Source organism: Orycteropus afer, unplaced genomic scaffold (assembly GCF_000298275.1).
Source record: "Orycteropus afer afer isolate SDZICR_OR568_19922 unplaced genomic scaffold, OryAfe1.0 scaffold00436, whole genome shotgun sequence".
NCBI classification, from domain to species: domain Eukaryota; kingdom Metazoa; phylum Chordata; class Mammalia; order Tubulidentata; family Orycteropodidae; genus Orycteropus; species Orycteropus afer.
Window position 1 is genome coordinate 2,247,775 of NW_006922023.1, and position 20,766 is coordinate 2,268,540.

Below are 20,766 nucleotides of genomic sequence, written 5' to 3' on the forward strand. Positions count from 1 at the left end.
GGGGTTGGGACCAGGTTTGCTGGTCCGATAGAGCCTGTTGTAACCACTGAGACCATGGCCCCTAGCTGCCCTTCAGGTCTGGAATTGAACCCACACCTGTGGTTTCCAGCCAAACAAAAAACAGGCATATCAGTTGAACATTTACCTCAGGTAGATACACTTCTTGGAGAGAACAATCATGGGAGAAAGAAGGGCTGTTTATGCACAGGGAGATAGATAAGGGTTCAGGAGTGCATGGAGGGATGGACACTGCGAAGGGGTAACGATGGGGAAGAAGTGGGAGGGGAGCTGTTGCATTGTGGTAAACTGTGGTCAATGTCATGAGACAAAGTGTATGTGAACTGCTGTATGGAAAGTGAATCTGCTCTGTAAATCTTCATCCAAATCACAATTGAAAAAAAAAAACTTCAAGAAAAAAAAGAAGTGCACTCTTTCAAAATTCTTTCTATATGAAATTAAATTGACAACAATAACTTTAAAACACAAAGGAAAATTTAGGGGATAGGAAGTTAATGGTGGTGAAATAATATGTATAGATATAACAAGAATGGTCACACAAAGCAAAGAATGTAAGCAATGTCATCAAGCTGTACATGTAGAAAATGTTGAATGAGTGTATGTTTTGTTACATATATTTTCACCAAGATTAATTTTTTTAAAAAAAGAAGAAAGTAAGTTATTTTAGGAGGACTAATATTTCCAGATTCAAAACATACTATAAAGCTACATAATGAAAACAGTGTGGTACACCAGTATAAGGATAGACAAATAGACCTCTGGAAAATAATTTAGAATCAAGATATAAATACATACGTCTACAAACAACTGATTATCAATAAGGATGTGAAGTCTATTCAATGAGGGAAATAACATTTTTTCCATAAATTTTGCTAATTAGATCTCCAAAAGTAAACAATGAAGTTGAACTCATATTTCACGGCATACATGAAAATTAACTCAATGGGTCAATGTCCTAAATATAAGAAGCAAACCCAGAAAACTGTTCAAAGAAAACATAGGGTTAAAATTTCAGGACCTTGTTTGTGACAATGGATTCTTAGATATGACACCAAATGTTGAGCAACACCACCAAAAATTAATATATTGTACTTCATCAAAATGAAAACTGTAAACATTAAAAGTTTTTATCAAGAAAGTGAGGAAACAAACTACAGAGTGAGAAAAAGTATCTGATAAATATTTAACATCTGAAATACATAAAGAAATATAACTTGACAACAAAAAGACAAACAATTCAATTAGAAAAAACAGGCAAAGGACTTGAATAGACATTTATCCCAAAAACCATATATATTTGCATATATATACATACATATATATATATATACACACACACACACACACACACACACACACATATATATATATATATATATAGTAGCTTAGTACTTAAGGCACTTGACTGCTAACAAGAAGGCTGGCAGTTCAAACTCCCCAGTTCCTTGGAAGCAAGATGGGGCAATCTACTTCCATAGTGTTACCATCTGAGAAACCCAGGAGGAGTGGCTATGAGTAGGATCCAACTCGACAACTTGATGGCAGTAAGTTTGCTCTGGTAGCATAGTGCCTAAGGCACTTGACTGCTAACCAGAAGGCTGGTGGTTCAAACCCACCAGTCACTCCTCGGAAGGAAGGTTGGGCATTCCTACTTCCGCAGTGATACTGCCTCGGAAACCCAAGGAGGGGTCGCCATGAGTCGGGGCCGACTTGATGGCAAATAACAACAACAACAACAATTTATAAATGTATATATTACACACACACACACACACACACACACTTGGCCAAGAAGCACATGAAAAGGTGCTTAATGTCATTAGTCATTAAGTAAATGCAAATCAAATCCATAATGAGATACTTCCTCACACCTACTAGAATAGTTATTATCAGAAAAACAGAAAATAAAAAATATTGGTGAGGATTTGGGGAAATTAGAACTCATATTTACTGCTGGCAGGATTGTAATATGATGTAGCAACAAACAAAAACATTTTGGAAATTCCTGAAAAAGTTATACAGTGTTGCCATGTTGTTAGGTGTTGTGGAGTCAGTTCCATCTCATGGAGAAACTGTGTAGGACAGAATGAAACACTGCCCAGTTCTGCCTCATCCTCACAATATTTGCTATGTTTGAGCCCACTGTTGCAGCGACTGTGTCAATCCATCTCATTGAGGGTCTTCCTCTTTTTCACGGACCCTGTACTTTACCAAGTATATTGTACTTCTCCAGGGACTGGTCCCTCCAAAGTACCTAAGATGAAATCTCATCATCCTTACTTCTAAAGAGCATTCTGGCTGTACTTCTTCCAAGACATTTGTTTCTTCTCCTGACAACCATGGTATAGTTAATATTTTTTGTCATCACCATAATTTAAAGGCATCAATTTTTCTTCAGTCTTCATTCATTATCCAGCTTTTTCATGTATATGAGATGACTGAAAACATCATGGCTCAGGTCAGGCATACCTTAGTCCTCAAAGTGACATCTTTGTTTCAAAACACCTTAAAGAGATCTTTTGAAGCAGATATACCCAATGCAGTACATCATTTGAGTTCTTGACTGCTGCTTCTATGGCCATTAATTATAGATCCAAGTAAAATTAAATCCTTGAAAAATTTAATCTTTTTTTATATTGTGGTATTGTTTTGGGGTCTAATTGAGAGGAATTTGTTTTCTTTATGTTGAGGTGTAATCCATACTGAAGACTAGTCATTAATCTTCATCAGTAAGATCTTCAAGTCATCTTCACTTTCAACAAGAAAGGTTGTGTAATCTTCCCCTCACAGGTTGTTAGTGAGTCTTCCTCCAATACTCATTTCACATTCTTCATATAGTCGAGCTTCTAGGTTTTTTGCTCAGCACACAGATTGAGTAAGTTTGGTGACAGGATACAACTTTACTGACTTAAAACCACAATTAAATGTTCTGGAATTCTCATACTCATAAATGTTATCCATAATTTGTTATGACTCACACTGTCAAATGTTTTTGCATAGTCAATAAAACACAGGTAAACATCTTCCTAGTATATTGCCATACGACTTAGCAATTCCACTTCTATGTATATACCAAAAAGAACTGAAAATAGGGACTGAAACAGATACGTGATCACCAGTGTTCATTGCAGCCATCCATATTCATAATAGCCAAAAAGTAGAAACAACTCATGTCCCTCAACAAAGGAATGGATAAATGAATGGTGGTATATACTTACAATGGAATATTAGCCATAAAGAGAAATAACTTCATAATACATGGTATGACTTGGATGAACCTTGAAATAAGTCAAACAGAAAAGAACATATATTGTTTGACCCCACTTACATGAAATATCTAGAATAGGCAAAGGCATAGAGACAATTTTATTAGTGATTACAATTGATTGTGGGAGGGGAATATGGGCAGTATCACTTAAGGAATACTGAGTTCCTCATTGAGGTAATAAAAAAAATGGATAATGGTGATGGTTTCACAGCATGATGAATATAATTAATATCATTGAAACATACACTTAAAATGGTTAAAATGTCATGTTATATATGTTTTATAAGAATACAATTTTAAAAGAATAATAATATACCTACTTTTCAGTGCTGTGGAATTAAATGATATAACCATGTTTGCAATAGCTGGCATAAAATAACTACCCACAAATAACTAGCTATTCTTGTTGAAAACATAACTTTCACTTATATTTGCTCTTCCCTCAACAGCTGGGTAGATATGAAAATTATAATTGTTATCCCTTTTTAACAGTACCAACAACACTCTCTGACCTGACTCAATTTGACTAGCACCATATAAGGAGTTCTGGCAGCATAGTGGATAAGGCACTTGGCTGCTAACCAGAAGGTCAGCAGTTCAAACCCATCAGCCATTCCGTGGAAGGAAAATGGGGTAATCTACTTCCGAAAAGATTTACAGCCTCAGAAACCCAATGTGGGTCACTATGAATTGGAATCTACTCCACAGCAGAAAGTTTTGAGTTTGAGTACCACACAACTAGTAAATAGAGACAAAAACCCAAGTCATCCATGGTCTAGCATTGGAACTAAATTGGAGATCCTGTAAAGAATTACTTCATTTCTCTTGGCAGTATTGGCATTAAGGATCTAGGTATCTCTCTCTCTGTATTTCCACAAATTATTTTTTTATTCTTAGCTCCTTTTCTAATTATTGTTTCTTTCTCATCTTTTCTTCTCTGTCTCTTCCTTTCTGTTACTTTTCCCTCCATCCCGTGTTCTTCCAGGTTGGTTGCTATCTTCTGCTAATTATTTCTGCTTTTTTCTGCTTTACCCTATATATCTTTTCTTTCTCTTATTCATCTGCTTTCTCCAAGAGCTCCAGGACAGATGGCATACCCATTTTGTTGAGTAGGAGTGCCATTCTGCACAAGTCTATGGAAAAAGCAGATGAAGAGAGCAGAAAAATGGATGGCAGCAAGTTAAAACGTACTAGCCAAATAATTTGCAACATTTTAAGTATGGCAACTAAAGGCTTAAAAGACATTGACGGAGATAGCACACATGTTAAATAAAATAAAATTGTGTTCTTATTTTAAACTATATTCTGTAGGAGAATTTACATATACACATAAACTACACACACAAAAAAAAACACCTCACTGCCATCAAGTCATTCCGATTCATAGCGACCCTCACTGGGTTTCCAATAAATCTCTACAGAAGTAGATTGCCCTATCTTCCTTCCACAGAGCAGCTGGTAGGTTTGAACCACCAACCTTCTTGTTAGTAGACAAATGCCTTAGCTGCTACGCCACCAGTGTTCCATATATGGATATACATACATATAAAGTACAGATGAATTTTGATAAGAAAAGTGGAGTTAAATGAGAGTCAAATTGATTAAGAAAATCATCTAGATTTGGAGTTAGCCAAAATTCATTACACCAGATCAGATACATAGCAAACCACATGAGACAGAAATCAGAAGGCAAATTAATCTTATAATTTAAGAAACTAGAATTACTTCATTAACCTCTATGTTCAAGCAAGTACATTTTAAACTTAAATTTTTTAAATAAGGTCCTTGTGTATTCACTTCATTCTGCTAAAGAACCTAAATTTGGGAAATAAACCAGTTTCAAAATATTCCCATTTTTACTACAAATACCATTGTGTTGATATTACCTTCTCTTTTTATATTGTGAGCATTAAAAATTAGAAGCAATGAAGCTGAAGACATTTGTAACAATTGCATCCTCTCTCAGTATATGTGGAGATATCCCTTAAAAGAGTTTAATACATACACACATTCATGCACACAAACACACTCACACTGCACATACAAAAAATTTAAAAATTTATTAAAGGAATCCAACGTAGTAAAAACTCTACACCTGGCATTAATTATTTTATATCTAACATTAATTATTTTAGAATTTGAGGAGTCCCTAAGTGATGAAAACCATTAATTATTCAGCTGCTAACTGAAAGATTGGAGGTTTGAGGCTACATAGAGGAGCCTCAGAAGAAAGGCCTGGTGATCTTCTTCCAAAAAATCAGCCATGGAAATCCCCATGGAGCACAGTTCTAGTCTGACATAATGGGGTTGACATGAGTTGGCATCAAATCAATAGTGTCTGGTTGTCTCATCATCATTGTATCTTTTTTTTTTTTTTCCTAGAGCAACAACAAAAAGGCCTAACAGTAGAACTTTGACTAGTAAACATTACATCAACTTAGCAGTCAATATATACAAATCACTACAAAGCAAACTAAAATTTAAGTATTTCAGAGTAAACCTACACTGGATGACTTTTGGATAGAAGAAAGCACTCCCATCCTTGGTATAAATAACTGGCTTTGCACGTCCATCTGACAGAAGTCCAACGAACAATCCTGGGTACTTTGTAGATTCCAAACTTATGGATGCATTTTCTAAGTTCTTCTTAATTTTAAAATGACAGTCAACATCTCCTGTACCCTACAATCAATATAAGATAATTTCGTAAATGTAAGCAAAAAAATGAAAAACAGAATTAAAACTAGTCACTTTTCAAGAAAATGATTTTGCTTCATATTCAAGTCTTCATGATAAATCTAGAAACTTTCTGCATAAATTACACTATGTGCTTCATTCTATCCCATAAGATCTAGAACCAGAGACCCGGTGATTGACAGAGATAGGAGCTCACACCTTGAACAAAGGACTCCAAATCACAGAGGAAGTTCAATTTAGTACAGTGTCCTGTATGCTGTATTTTTAGATTTGTCCATCTCAATATGTGAATAGTGAAATTTTCCTTTTGGAAATACTCTAAATAATGATTTTGAAAAACAGCAATTTTTGCTGAAAATCCATTTATATTTAGTATAAGCCAATTCTCTCTGCAATTGCTCATTTTCTGTATTAAATTTGCACCAGTAAATAAAGTACAAATAAATTACTCAAAGACTGTATAGTAAAACTGTGCAGTAAAAAATTTAACCTTGCCCAAAGAGAAGTCAAGTCATTGTGTTCAGCTTCTGGGAAGTAATCTCTAAACACATGAAGCTTCATGATTAACAGGAGATTAATGTCTCCAACTCTAATCAAATAATACAGATCATTCCAGCTTCTTTCCATTGTTTATCTGTACACTCCCACTCCAACAGTGAGAAACCTGGCTCCCATCATATGACATCCATTTACTTAATTTTGCCATTCTAGTATATGTATAGTCACTCCTTGGAAGGAAGTTTGGGCAATCTACTTTCTTAGGTTCAGAAACCCAAGGAGGGGTAGATATGAGTCGGGTCCCACTCAATGGCATATAACAACAACAAGAAGTATATGTATATGCATGGCAGAATCATAGTTACTAATCAATACCCCTATGAGAAACAACTTTATCAACTAGAGTGCATTGCTTACATGCAGTTTCTTTTGCCTTTAGTCTTACTATATTGATTTCCAAAAAGATACTGAAGTCAGTACATTTCCCCCATCTCCTAAACTTGTTCTGCACATATATAATGCAGTTAGATTTTTCTTGTCACAGTCTGAATTCCATCTTGGAGTGCCTCAACCTAAGTATACTTTTAAAATATGCACACATTAATATTCAATCTTTATGATAGACAATTCTGCATTGTCGTTAAGTGACAGAGTTGGTTCCAACTTAAGGTCCTATGTACAACAGAACAAAACACTGCTCAATCCTCCATCATGCTCACAATCATTGCTATATTTGAGTTCATGGTTGCAGCCACTGTGTCAATCCATCTCATTGAAGGTCTTCCTCTTTTTCGCTGACCCTCTACCGTACCAAGCATACTCTTTCAGGGACTGCTCCCAAGTATGTGAGACAAAATCTCACTATCCTTGCTTCTAAGGAGCATTCTGGTTGTACTTCTGAGACAGATTTGTTCTTTCTTCTAGATTTTGATAAATACCTAATATCTATGGGTTTTGACACATACCTAATATCTGTATTCACCATTAAAACATTACATACAGTATTTTTCATGCCCTAAAAATCCCATGTTTCATTAATCACCCCTTCCCCCCTCTTCTAAAACCTTTGACAACCAATGATCATTTTACTGTCCTAGTATTTTAGCATTTTCCAGACTGTCATATAATTGGAATCAGGCAGTCTGTAGCCTTTTCTGCCTTCTTCCACTTAGCAATATGCATTGAGGTTTCTTCCATATATTTTAATAACCTGATAGCTCATTTATTTTTATTGTGGAATAATATTTGATTCTTCCACATTTCATACATATCATTGTATTATGATATTTATCTTGGTTGCTTTTGGCAACTACAAATAAATCTGCTAAATGATTCATCTGCAGGGTTTTTTTATGAACATAGGCTTTCAACGCTTTCGGTTAATCCCTAGGAACTTAATTGCTAGATCATGTGTTAAGACTATATTTAGCTTTATAAGAAACATCTAAATAATCTTCCGAAGTAACTTATTACTTTGCATTCCCAACAACAATGAATGAAAATTCCTGTTGCTCCTCACCTCCTCATCCTCACCTTCATTTAGTATTGTCTCAGTTTATTGTTTGTTTTACACTATTTTAAACATTACAGTAGGTATATAGTCGTATCTCATTATTTTAATTTTCAATTCTCTAATGAAATACTTATTTCTCATTTGTCTGTCTTTGCTGATGAAGTATCTGTTCAGATCCTTTGCTCATTTTGCAACTGGGTTATTATCTTAATGTTGAGTTTTAAAGTTCTTTGTGTATTTTGGGTAATCTCCTTTATCAGTTACATGCTTTTAAAATATTTTCAGTCTGTACATTGTCTTTTGGTTATTTTAACAGTGTTTTATAGAGAAGTTTTCAATTTTAGTAAAGTCCAACTTATCAATTTTTTTCATGGTCATGCTTCTGGTATATCTAAAACCTTATAACCAAATCCAAGGTCACATAGATTTCCTCCTACATTTTCCTCTAGAAATTTTATAGTTTTACATTTTATATTGGTGTTCTTGGGCACAAAAAGTTAAGCACTCGACTACTAAGTGAAAGGTTGGGTGGTTCAAACCACCCAGTGGTGTCTTAGAATAAAGGTCTAGGGATCTGCTTCCAGGAACTCACAGCCATAAAAACCCTATGGAATGCAGTTCTGCTTCTTACACATAGGGTATCCATAATTCAAAATCAATTGAAAAACAACTTATTTAGTTATTTTTTATAATCCATTTTGAATTAATTATGTAATTCCTGTGTCTAGATTTTATTGCATATGAACAATCAAATTACTCCACCACCAACTGTTGAAAAGACGGTCTCTTCTCATTGAATTCTCTTTGCTCCTTTGCCAAAAAGCAGTTGACTATATTTGTGTGGGTCTATTTATGGACTCTCTATTCTGTCCCACTAAGTTTTGTGTCTATTCTTTCACCAATATCACACTGTCTTGATTACTCTAGCTTTACAATATGCCTTGAGGTAGAGTAGTGTCAGTCCTCCTACTGTATTTTAATTCAATATTACGTTGGCTATTCTGGGTCTCTTACCATTTCACATAAACTTTAGAATCACTTACTGAGCTTGTGTTCTATCTATAAATCAAGTGGGGGAATATTGACCTCTTGACAACAACTTTGAGCCTTCCAATCCAGGAATATTAATTTACATCTTAAAAATAAAAAACACTTTTTTATTGTAATTTGGGTGAAAGTTTACAAAGAAAATCAGTTTTCCTAATTTCAACAATTCATACACATTTAGTTTCATGCCATTGCAATCCCACAGTGTAGCAGCACTAACCCCACTTCCACTCTTATGTTGCCTGTTTCCATTCCTCCTTTCTTATCCCTTCCTGTCTTCTGAGCTTTATCCCTGGACAAATGCTGCCCTTTTGATCTGATGTGATTGATTGTTCTAAGAATTTCCCTAGTTTTATTGTTCAATTTATAGACCTGTCTATTGTTTGGCTAAAAGTCGATTCATGGGGGTGAGTTCAATTCCATGCTTGAAGGTTGACTAAGGGTTCCATCAGTCTCTATCAGACAAGTGAGCCTGGTCTTTTTTTATGATTTTGACTTTTGTTCCATATCTTTCTCCCATTCTATACTGGACTTACTAATGCAATCCCTTTCCAAGTGGTTGATAGTAGTAGCTGCACACCATCTAGTTCTGGTCTCAGGGTCATAAAGGCTGAGAGTCATGTGATCCATTAGGCCTTTGGACTAGTTATTTCCATGTATCTTTGACTTTCTTCACTCTTCTTTGTTCTAGATGGGGAATGATCTATAGTTGCACCTTATTTGGCCACTCATAAGCTTTTAAGATCCAGTCACTATTCACGAAAGTAAGATGTAGAACATTTGCTTTGTGGACTATGTTGTTGCAGACCTCTTCATTGTATATTGCCTGTCCTTTCAACCAAGTTAATATACATGTTTAACCTTCAATTAGTGATTTAGCCTCCCTTTTCCTCCAACTTCTGGTAACTATGAAAGAATGTTTATTTTCATGTGAAAATCTTTCTTGACATTTTTATAATAATGGTCTCATATGGGGAGCTCTGGTGGCGCAGTGGATAATGCATTTGACTGCTAACCAGAAGGCTGGCAGTTCATACGATATTTATTCTTTCATAATTGACTAATTTCACTCAGCATTCTATTATCAGAGTTTTATAGCTTTCATCACATAGATTCTGCATATATTTTGCCAAGTCTATACTTATTTAGTTTTTTGTGCTATGGTAAATTATATTGTGTTTCTATTCTTTGCTGGTATACAGGACAATAATTGTTTTTTGTATAACCTTGCATTCTACAACCTTGCTATTTCAAGTGTTTTGTTTGATTATGTGGGATTTTCTACATAGAAAATCATGTCATTTACAAACAAAGACAATTTTATTCATCCTCCCAAAACAATATAATACTTATTTACTTTCCTTGTCTTATGTACTTCATAGAACTTTCATTGTAATGTTGAATAGGTGTAGTTAGAGGGGACATTCTTGTCTTGTTTCCAGTTTTAGCAGGAAAATACCTAGCTTCTCTTCATTAAGTATGATATTTGCTATAGGATTTTTGTTAAGTTCTTTATCAAGTTTAGGAAGTTCCTCTCAAGTCATAGTTTTCTGAGAATTTTTCTCTATATTTTCAATACCAATATTCAATCAGCCATCAAGATCCATCAAAAATTTGAAAACAATTTCTATCAAATTTGACTGAAACTCTTCATTCTCATCATTTCCCCAACTCCATGTCCACATCATCATATACCTGGATAATCACTACCAGTAACTGAAGTGAGAATAATAGCTTTGGATTAATAAGCCATTCCCAATTGCTCCAATGCTCTCCTACCTATTGGATCAATAATGCTCACTGTTTTATGGGGAAGTAGAATATAGTCTAGAACAAAAAAAATTTTGCTCAGCTTTGAATTCCCAAGTTATTTTTCTTCTCCTTTTTAATCTTTAACAAAGAAAGAATCAGAAGAAGAGTTTTTTGAGTTGCACAGCTAAAGATTATTGAAAGAGAAAATAGTTGCCAAAAAAGCTTTCAAATTTAGATTTTATATACTTATTTAAATTGTTTATTTAAATACACAGTTTAAATGGTGAAACCACTGAAAAAGTATGTGATATAGAGGAAACGTCTACCTTACAGGAGGAAGAAATGTCCAACTAGTATGGGGGGAAATGGCAGTGGAAGAGACACATGATGGCCTTAATTCAACCCCACTTGGGCTGGATATGGGAGCTCTGGTGGTATAGTGTCTAAGGCATTTGACTGATAACCAGATGGCTGGCAGTTCATACTCACCCAGCCACTCCTCGGAAGGAAGAATGGGTAATCTATTTTCATAGTGATACCGCCTTGGAAACCCAAGGAGGGGTTGCTATGAGTTGGAGCCAACTGGACCACAGTGAGTGACTGTGGGCTGGATGTAACAAAGAACTAATAGTAGAAAAATCTATACATTTTGGGGAGCCTATGAAAAGCTGATGGGTTGTCTATGGGTTTACACACTTTATTTAGATAATCACAGTGTTCAATAAAGAGCCATTTATGAGACCTAGAAATATCTGAGAAATGAGTCTGGGAGATGACACTGCCATAACTTCCTAGCTTACCCATAGCCCACATGTGAACATCCAGAAGATGCAAAAATTCTCATGTGCCTTAAAGGAAGACTCAAGTGCTGATAGGACCAGTGACCAGGGAAAAGGTTGCAGTCGGTTGTGAGGTTGGGAACTTTGAGATTACAAGCTAGTTAGGAGTCTCAAGCCCCACGTCTTTGCCCAAAATGTCCGAATTAAAATATCAATCTTACTATGGATTGAATTCCACTACTTGTGTGTCAGTTTTTTGTACTGTGGTGGCCTGTGTGTTGCTATGAGGCTGAAGGCTATGCCATCAGTGTTTCAAATACCAGCAGGGTCACCTATGGTGGATAGATTTCAGTAGAGCTCCCAGACTAAGACAGACTGGGAAGACAGATAGGGCTATCCAATTCCCAAAGAATTGGCCAGTGAAAACCTTATTAATAGCAGTGAAACAAACACTGTCTGAAATATTGCTGGAAAGTTTTATGAATAGTCCTGAACCACTGTCTGATATAGTGCTGGAAGATGAGCCATTCAGGTCAAAAGGCACTCAAAATATGATGGAGGAACAGCTGCCTCCTCAAAGTAGAGTCAACTTTAATGACATGGATTGAGTAAAACTGTAGGGACCTCCATTTGCTGATGGGGCACAAATCAAAATGGGAAGAAACAGTTGCAAACATCCATTAATTATCAGAACTTGGCATGTATGAAGTATGAATTTAGGAAAATTAGAAGTTATCAAAAATGAAATAGAATACATAAAGATCAACATCATAGACAATAAGCTGAAATGGACTGATTTTGGCCATTTTAAATGAGACAATCATATGATTTACAATGCTGAAAATGACAAGTTGAAGAGGAATGGCATCACATTCATTGTGATAAAACATATTTCAAGATCTATCCTGAAGTATACTGCTGTAAGTGATAGGATAACATCCATATGCCCATAAGAAATACCAGTTAATATTACTATTACTCAACCACTAAAACCAAACATGAGGAAATTTAAGATTTTTCACCAACTTCTGCAGTCTGAAGTTGACCAAACATGCAATCAAGATGTACTGATTATTATCTGGTGACTGGAATGACAAAGTTGGAAACAAAGAAGAATCACCAGTAGTTGGAAAATATGTCCTTGGTGATAGAATTGATGCCAGATATCACATGACAGAATTTTGCAAGATCAATGACTTATTCATTGAAAATACCTTTTTTCAAACACATATCTGGCAACTATACGTGGACTTCACAAGGTGGAATACACAAGAATCAGATTGCCTACATCTGTAGAAAGAGGCGATGGAGAAGCTCAATGTCGTCAGTCAAAACAAGGCCAGGAGCTGACTATGGAACAACCACCAATTGCTCATGTGTAAGTTCAAATTAAAGCAGAGAAAATTAAAACAAGTCTATGAAAGCAAACTATGATCTTGATTGCATCCCACCTGAATACAGAGACCATCTAAAGAATAGATTGGACACATCGAACACCAATGACTGAAAATCAGATTAATTGTGAGATGACATCAAGAACATCATATATGAAGAGGGCAAAAGGTCTTTAAGAAACAAGATAGGAAGAAAAGACCATAATAGATGTCAGAAGAGTCTCTGAAACTTGCCCTTAAATGGAAAGTAGCTAAAGCAAATGGAAGAAATGACAAGACAAATGAGCTGAACAGATTTCAAAGAGCAATTCGAGAAGACAAAGTCAATTCATGATTTTTTTTTCTACAATCTTCTTTGATGAGTAGTGACTTGCTTCTTAAAAGCTTTTGAGGTTCCATCTAAGATGCAACTATTGGTGTTCCCTCAGCTGGAGCAAAGAAGAATGAAGAAAATCAGAGTCATCTGGAAACAACCCAAAGATAAGTTGGACCACAAAAACCTTGGCCTCCATCACCCAAGACCAGAAGAACTAGATGGTGCCCAGCTACCAATGCCAACTGCTCAGAAAGGGATCAAACCTGGAGATCCTGGATAGAATGGGAGGAAAAATGTGGAACAAAATTCAAAAACACAAAAATGATCAGAATTACTGGCTAGATAGAGACTGGTGGAACCCTCGAGAGACTATGGCCCTAGGTTACCCTTCCAGCCTAGGAATGGACTCACTTACATAGACTGGCTCTCAGCCAAATAGTAGAAAGACTTATATGCAGAACACCTACCCCAGGGCAATGCACCCACCTACTCTAGGGAGATGCACCTCTTGGGTTGAAAAGCCGTGATACGCCAGAGGGGTAACATTCACACACAGGGAAGGCTGGACAGACAGGAATGCATGGATGAGAGGGGCACAGAGAGGGGGTGGTCATGGGGAGGAGAGGGGGTAGAGTTTCTTACGGTAATCAGGGCCATGAAAGCAGATGTGCATGAACTATTGAATGTAAAACAAGTTTGCTATGTAAATTTGCCCCCAAGGCACAATTTAAAAAAAAAAAATGTAAAAGAGAATGAGACCCAGAGAAATAAAATAGAAAACCAAAAGGGAAGAACGTACTTGGAATTTCTCAAGCTGGATGATCTAAAGAAAAAAATTCAAGCCTTGAGTTGCAATATTGAAAGGTTCTATGGGCAAAATATTGAATGACTCAGGAAGCCATCAAAAGAAGATGGAAGGAATACATGCAGTCACTGTACAAAAAAGAATTGGCCGATGTTCAACTATTTCAGGAGATGGCATATAATCAAGAGCTAATCATACTGATGGAAGCTGCACTAAGGAATTGGCAAAAACAAGCCTCCAGGAACTGATGTAATGCATACCCATTGAGATGTTTCAACAAACAAATGTTGCACTGGAGGCACTTACTTATCTATGCCAAGTAATTTGGAAGATAGCTACCTGGTCAATTGATCTGAAGAGATCCATATTTGTACCCATCCAAAGAAATGTGATCCAACATAATGTGGAAATTATAGAACAATATCATTTATATCACACACAAGTAATTTTGCTGAAGATAATTCAACAATGGTGTACCAATAAATTAACAGGGAACTTCCAGAAATGCAAGCTAGATTCAGAAGAGGATGCAGAATGAGGGATATCATTGCCAATGAAAGATGGATCTTGGCTGAAAGCAAAGAATACAAGATAGATGTTTACTTGTGTTTTATTGACTATGAAAAATATTCAACTGTATGTATCATAAAAATTATGGGTAACATTACAAAGAATGGGAATGCCAGAACACTTAATTGTGCTCATGAGGAACCTGTACATTGACCAGGAGGCTGCTGGTAGAACAGAATAAGGGGGTACTGCATGGTTTAAAGTCAGGAAGGGTGTGTGTCAGGGTTGTATCCTTTCACCATACTTATTCAATCTGTATGCTGAACAAAAAATCCAAGAAGCTGGACTATATAAAGAAGGACAAGGCATCAGGATTAGAGGACGACTCATTAACAACCTGGGATATATAGATGAAACAACCTTCCTTGCTAAAAACAAATATGATTTGAAGCATGTATTGATATGGATTACAGACTACAGTTGGCAATATGGACTACATCTCAACATAAAGAAAATGAAAATCCACACAACTGGACCAATATGCAGCATCATGATAAATGGAGAAAAAAAAATGAAGTTGCCAGAGATTTCATAATCCTTAGATCCACAATCAATACCCAAGGACTCAGCAGCCAAGAAAGCAGGTAAAAGACCTCTTTAAAGTGTTAAAGAGCAAAGGTGTCACTTTGAAGACTAAGGTGCACATAACCCAAGCCATGGTATTTTCAACTGCCTCATATGCATGTGAAAGCTGGGCAATAAAAAGAAAGACCAGAGAAGAGTTGATGCTTTTGTGTTGTGGTGTTGGTGAAGAATACTAAAAGTACCATGGACTACAAGAAGATTGAACAAATCTGTCCAGGAAGAAGTGCAACCAGAATGTTCCTTAGAAGTGAAAATGGCTGGACTTCATCTCACCTACTTTGGTCATGTTGTCAGAAGGGACCATTCCCTGGAGAAAGATATTAGGCTTGTAAAATGTACGTTCATGAAAAAAGAGGAAGACCCTCAACAAGATGGATTGACACAGTGGGTGCAACAATGGGGTCAAGTATAGCAAGGGTTTTGAAAATGGTGCACCTTAGTCCAATGACCCTTTCCCATGATTTTGTATTTTTAACCTATGAACCAAGATACTAGATATTACCCAAGGGTGAAGTACAGATGATGCATACCACCCTAATTCTGCCTCATTAACATAGCAAACATAACCTAATTCTCTTTAACATAACCTTATCCTTATCCTTCCTTGTTGGGAGCTCTGGTGGCACAGCGCTTAAGGCATTTTGATTGCAAATCAGAAGGCTGGAGATTCAAACACACCAGTCACTCCTGGGAAGGAAGGTTGTTATTCCATAGTGACAATGCCTCAGAAACCCAAGGAGGGGTCGCTATGAGTTCGAGCCAACTCGACGCCAGTGAGTTTTTTTTTTTTTTTTAATCCTTCCTTGTTAACCACAGTCAAGGTTTGGATTTACAACACATTGCAAAATGGAGGATAGTTATATCAGATCACAAAATAGAGGACAATACTGGGAATCATGGCCTATCCAAGTTGACATATATTTTCAGGGGACACACTTCAACCCATGACAGTTACCAACTGCTTTAAGATTGTTCTTTAGGTACTGACTTGTGCATGTTTGCTATCTCCAATTAGACTGTAATCACCTAAAGAGATGATAACAAATATTTTAACCTTCTCTTAAGTACAACTAGGAAAAAGGACAGAATTAAAATAAGACATAAAACTCAATTTCAAAACAATAAATCTTTAGTTTCCTTTATTCTCTCTTTCCTTCTTTCATTTTAAAATCTCTGCTTCATCCATAAACAAATTACAAACTGATTAAAGGGCTGGATATGAGTGAAAAAAGAAAATACATGGGTTCTGGATGAAAAGTGTCATTGGCCTTTGTGTTTTCTCCTTCACATTATCAGCATGTACTTCCTGGACAAAGCCTGAAGCATCTGATGTATGCTCACATCACTGCAAGTTAATTCAACATCTAATATCGGTTTCCCTCCATCTCACTCCTTTGGAGAAGGACAACTCCTAGTCATCATCATCCAAGTGGTATTATAACTTCTTATTCATTCATACATTCACTCATTCAACATTTGTTGAGCAACTATCAAATGTGAGGTCCAGTTCTAGGGTTTGGAATATTTTAATAAACAAAGTAAACAAGAATCTCTTCCCTATGGTGCCCATATGATAATGTAATTCTGTATTTAAAAACCAGTTGCCATGGAGTCAACACCAGCACATGGAGACCTTATGGGTATCGCAGCAGAACTGTGCTCCATAGGACTTTCAATGGCTGATTTTTTGGGGGATAGATCACCAGGTCTTTCTTCCGAGGTATCTTTGGAAATAATTGAACCTCTAACTTTTTGGTGATCAGCAGAGCATTTTAACTGTTTGCACCACCCACAGACTCCACATTTTATATTTGCTGCTTCTGCTGTTGATATTAATTGCCATTGAGTTGATTCGGACTCATGATGATCCCATGTGTTTACTATAGAACTGCTCCATGGAGTTTTCAAAGTTATGACCTTTCATAAGCAGATTACCAGACCTGTCTTCAAAGGCACTTTTGGATGGGTTCAAACCATCAATCTTTCAGCTAGTAGTAGAGTGCTTAACTGTTTGCTAGAGTATTATTAATGTTATTCATCATGCTTATTTTTTCCAAGATGAATCATGCAACAATTTACTCCTTTCTTAAAGTCTATTTGCTTTTGATGAGGAGAAAATAATTGTTGCTGTCTGCCCTAAAGCACCTGCATGTTGTTATTGTTATGTGCTGTTGAGTTGGCCTCGACTCATAGCGACCCCTCCTTGGGTTTCTGAGGCAGTATAACTACGGAAGTAGCCACTTTTAACCTTCCTTCTGAGGAGTGGTTGGTGGGTTTGAATTGCCAGCCTTCTGGTTAGCATTCAAGTGCCTTAGGCACTATGCTACCTGTATATATTCTTCAAATTGTGGTCTATAATAACAAAGTGAAATATGAGACCATTTTCTAGAAAATTCTAACAAAATAATTTATCTTTCACGTGGGTATGTAGGCAATTAATTTTATTAAAATCGGTTTCTTTACAATTTTTATTAAGTAGAATATTACCTTATTATTTACATAAAACTTCATGAGACTTTCACTGATTTTATTTTTTACTTTTAACAAGTTGATGTAGCATTGCATACACCTAGTCCAAGTATATGCTTCATATACAATTTCTTACAAATCTGACTTATCTTTAACTTTTTACAGTCATTTGCATGTGCAGAAATATATTTTAATTGAACAAGTAGAATTAGATCACTCTATGACAAGATAATTCTTTCCTACTTTCTACAAATGAAACTTGCTCATAAACAAGTATCCTGTGTGTATGTGTGTGTGTGTGTGTGTGTGGCATTTGTGTGCCACACTGATGACTTTTTGGTACACTGATGACTCTTTAACTTGTTTTCCCTGCCTACATCTTTTTTCCTTTGTATTCATGTTTAGCTAGTTCCACCTATGTTGTTCTGAGCCTTGTTTTTCTTTGTTAAATTAACAACCGTACAATTGTCCCTAGTGAACAGCATGCTGTTTCTTGCTAACTTGAATCTCTACTACATCAAAATCTATTAAAGTGATTTACTCCTACAGCATAAGCTTTTTATTGTAACAAAAATAGAAACATTTGTTATAGAATCAGCAGCACTTGATTTAAACATAAGTGTGTTTGCCTGTAAGAAATGTTTTCAGATGCACAGTGGCAGACAGGTTGGAAACATTAATCTCCAATTCAATTCAATTCATTACAATAAGTATTTATTGAGTAGCTACCAGGAAAGAGGCATTGTTAGGTTTTTAAGCTGTAGTAATATGAACATTCTTTCCATTCTTTGAATATGTCTTAAATCTCTTTTGAGATTGTAATCATGCCTGACTATAGCCTCTAAATACATGCAAAGCAGGGTGATTAAGATGACTCTTACATTCTGTTTTCAGGAGTCATGTCTTTCCAGCCTAGTGATTTCAGGAAGCAGTAAGTGATCAAGAGTCAATGGTATTGAGGAAGAAGTTGAAGCTGCACTGAAGAAACTGGTGAGAAACAAGTCTCTAGGCATTGATCCAATACCCACTGAAATGTTTCAACAAATGGATAGAGTGCTGGAGGTGTTTACTCCTTTATGCCAAGAAACTTGGAAGACAACTAACTGGCCAACTGACAGGAAGAGATCCATATTTATGCCCATTCCAAAGACAGGTGATCCAACAGAATGTGGAAATTGTAGAACAATATCATTAATATCTCTTCTGGTTACGTAGTGCTGCTCTGACCAGAATATACTACAAATGAGATGGCCTTAAGAAACAGGAGTTTATTCTTACAATTTGGAGGCATTAAGTCCAAGTTCAAAGTGCCAAGCTCCGGGGGCTGTTTGAAGGCCCATCAACCTTGAGATTCAGCTCTGCCTCTTGCTCCCAGCCCACTGAAGCTAGAAGCATCTATTCACTCAGGCAGCTAGTGGCTGCTGAGGCTAACAAGCCCAAGGTCAACAAATAAATGGCACAAATCCTGATGTTACCAAATCACACAGCAGGCCATTAATTCAAGTCCATTGTAAGTCCCAAGGTTGGCAGAGCATGGCAGGCTGCTGAACCACGACATGGCTACATGAAGGGTCTAAGCATGCCATAAGCTAGAGACCATTCCCAAAGTTGCTTCTTATATATGGGAAGCAGGTCACATACCCAAAGCAGCTACTCAACTGCTTGTGGTAGATCCCACCATGGAGTTGATTGCCAGTCTCATCATGGGGAATAACCATCACCAGCTACCCAGCCACTCAACCAGGCCCAGCCAAGTTGACACACAAACAATCATCACAATTCCACCCCTTCTCAACTTGGCACCTGTACAGATCTTCAGTGGGTGGTATCTGTACAGTTCTCCACTGGGTGACTCTAGTCCCCTAGTTCCTGAGTGGTGACCTCACCCCCTTGGCCTGGCAGGCCCCGTTCCTCTTTCTCTTGGGCATGGCAGCCCCACCCCCTCACTCTTGGGCAGCGGCTACGGCTCCATCCCACTGGCTCACATGAACGAGCAGCCCCACACTCCAGAACTGAGTTGGTGAAGGTCTGGCTCTTTGAAACCTAGGGGCCTGTGGTGGTTCCACCCCCAAAGGCCATGGTCCTACCCTTTCAGGCTGAGGCAGCTCTGCTTCCATTTCCTTGGTCTCTCTGCTTCTGCTGATCAATGCTGAAGGCAACTCACTCCTCTGGAAAACTTCCTGCCCCAAAACCACTCAGCTTTCTTGCTCCGTGGCCAGCCAGCCTGCTACTCCATCTTATGCGGGTCTCTTTTACCAATTAATGCCTGAAGGCAACCCACTCCACCAGGAAGCTGCCTACCCAATAGCACTTGGCTTTCTCCATGGGCCGATAAGCCTGTTGCTGTTTAACGCTGGTCTCTGGGCTCTGCTACTGCCATCTCTTATGCTGGTCTCTCAGCTCTGCTCCTGCTATCTCTCATGCTATATGCCAGGGTCTCTCTGCCAGGGTCTTAGGTCAAGGTGCACTCCACTCTTGTTTCCACATTTTAGGTATCTGTCAGAGCAGTACCCCACATTCTTGGTACCATATTCTGTTGTGGTTACCTAGTGCTGCTCTGACAAGAATATATCACAAATGGGATGGCCTTAAGAAACAGGAGTTTATTTTTACAATTTGGAGGCATTAAATCCAAGTTCAAAGTGCCAAGCTCTAGGGGCTGTGTGAAACCCCCTCGACCTTGGGCTTCAGCTCTGCCCCCTGCTCCTGGCCCACTGAAGTTAGAGACATCTATTTACTCAGGCAGCTAGTGGCTGCTAAAGCTAACAAATCCAAGATCAACAAATAAAATAGTATAGTCCTGATGTTACCAAACCAAACAGCAGGCCATTAATTCAAGTCCATTTAAGTCCCAAGGTCAGCAGAGCATTGTTGTTGTTGTTAAGTGCCGTCGAGTCGTTTCCGACTCATAGCGACCCCATGCACAGCAGAACGAAACACTGCCCGATCCCGCGCCAGCCCAACAATCCCTGCTATACTTGAGCCCATCATCGCAGCCACTGTGTCAATCCATCTCCTCTTTTGTCGACCCTCCACCCTACCAAGCATGACATCC

General features: G+C 37.3%; 1 protein-coding gene across 1 annotated transcript in view; it reads right to left on the minus strand.

Annotated features, from left to right (window-relative positions):
* The window catches only part of RP1 (RP1 axonemal microtubule associated), an 874,252-nt gene that overhangs the window by 513,907 nt on the left and 339,579 nt on the right, over positions 1-20,766 (minus strand). Inside the window, 1 exon segment of the mRNA XM_042782735.1 lies at positions 5,791-5,968. Within this exon segment, the coding sequence (XP_042638669.1) occupies positions 5,791-5,968 (178 nt within the window).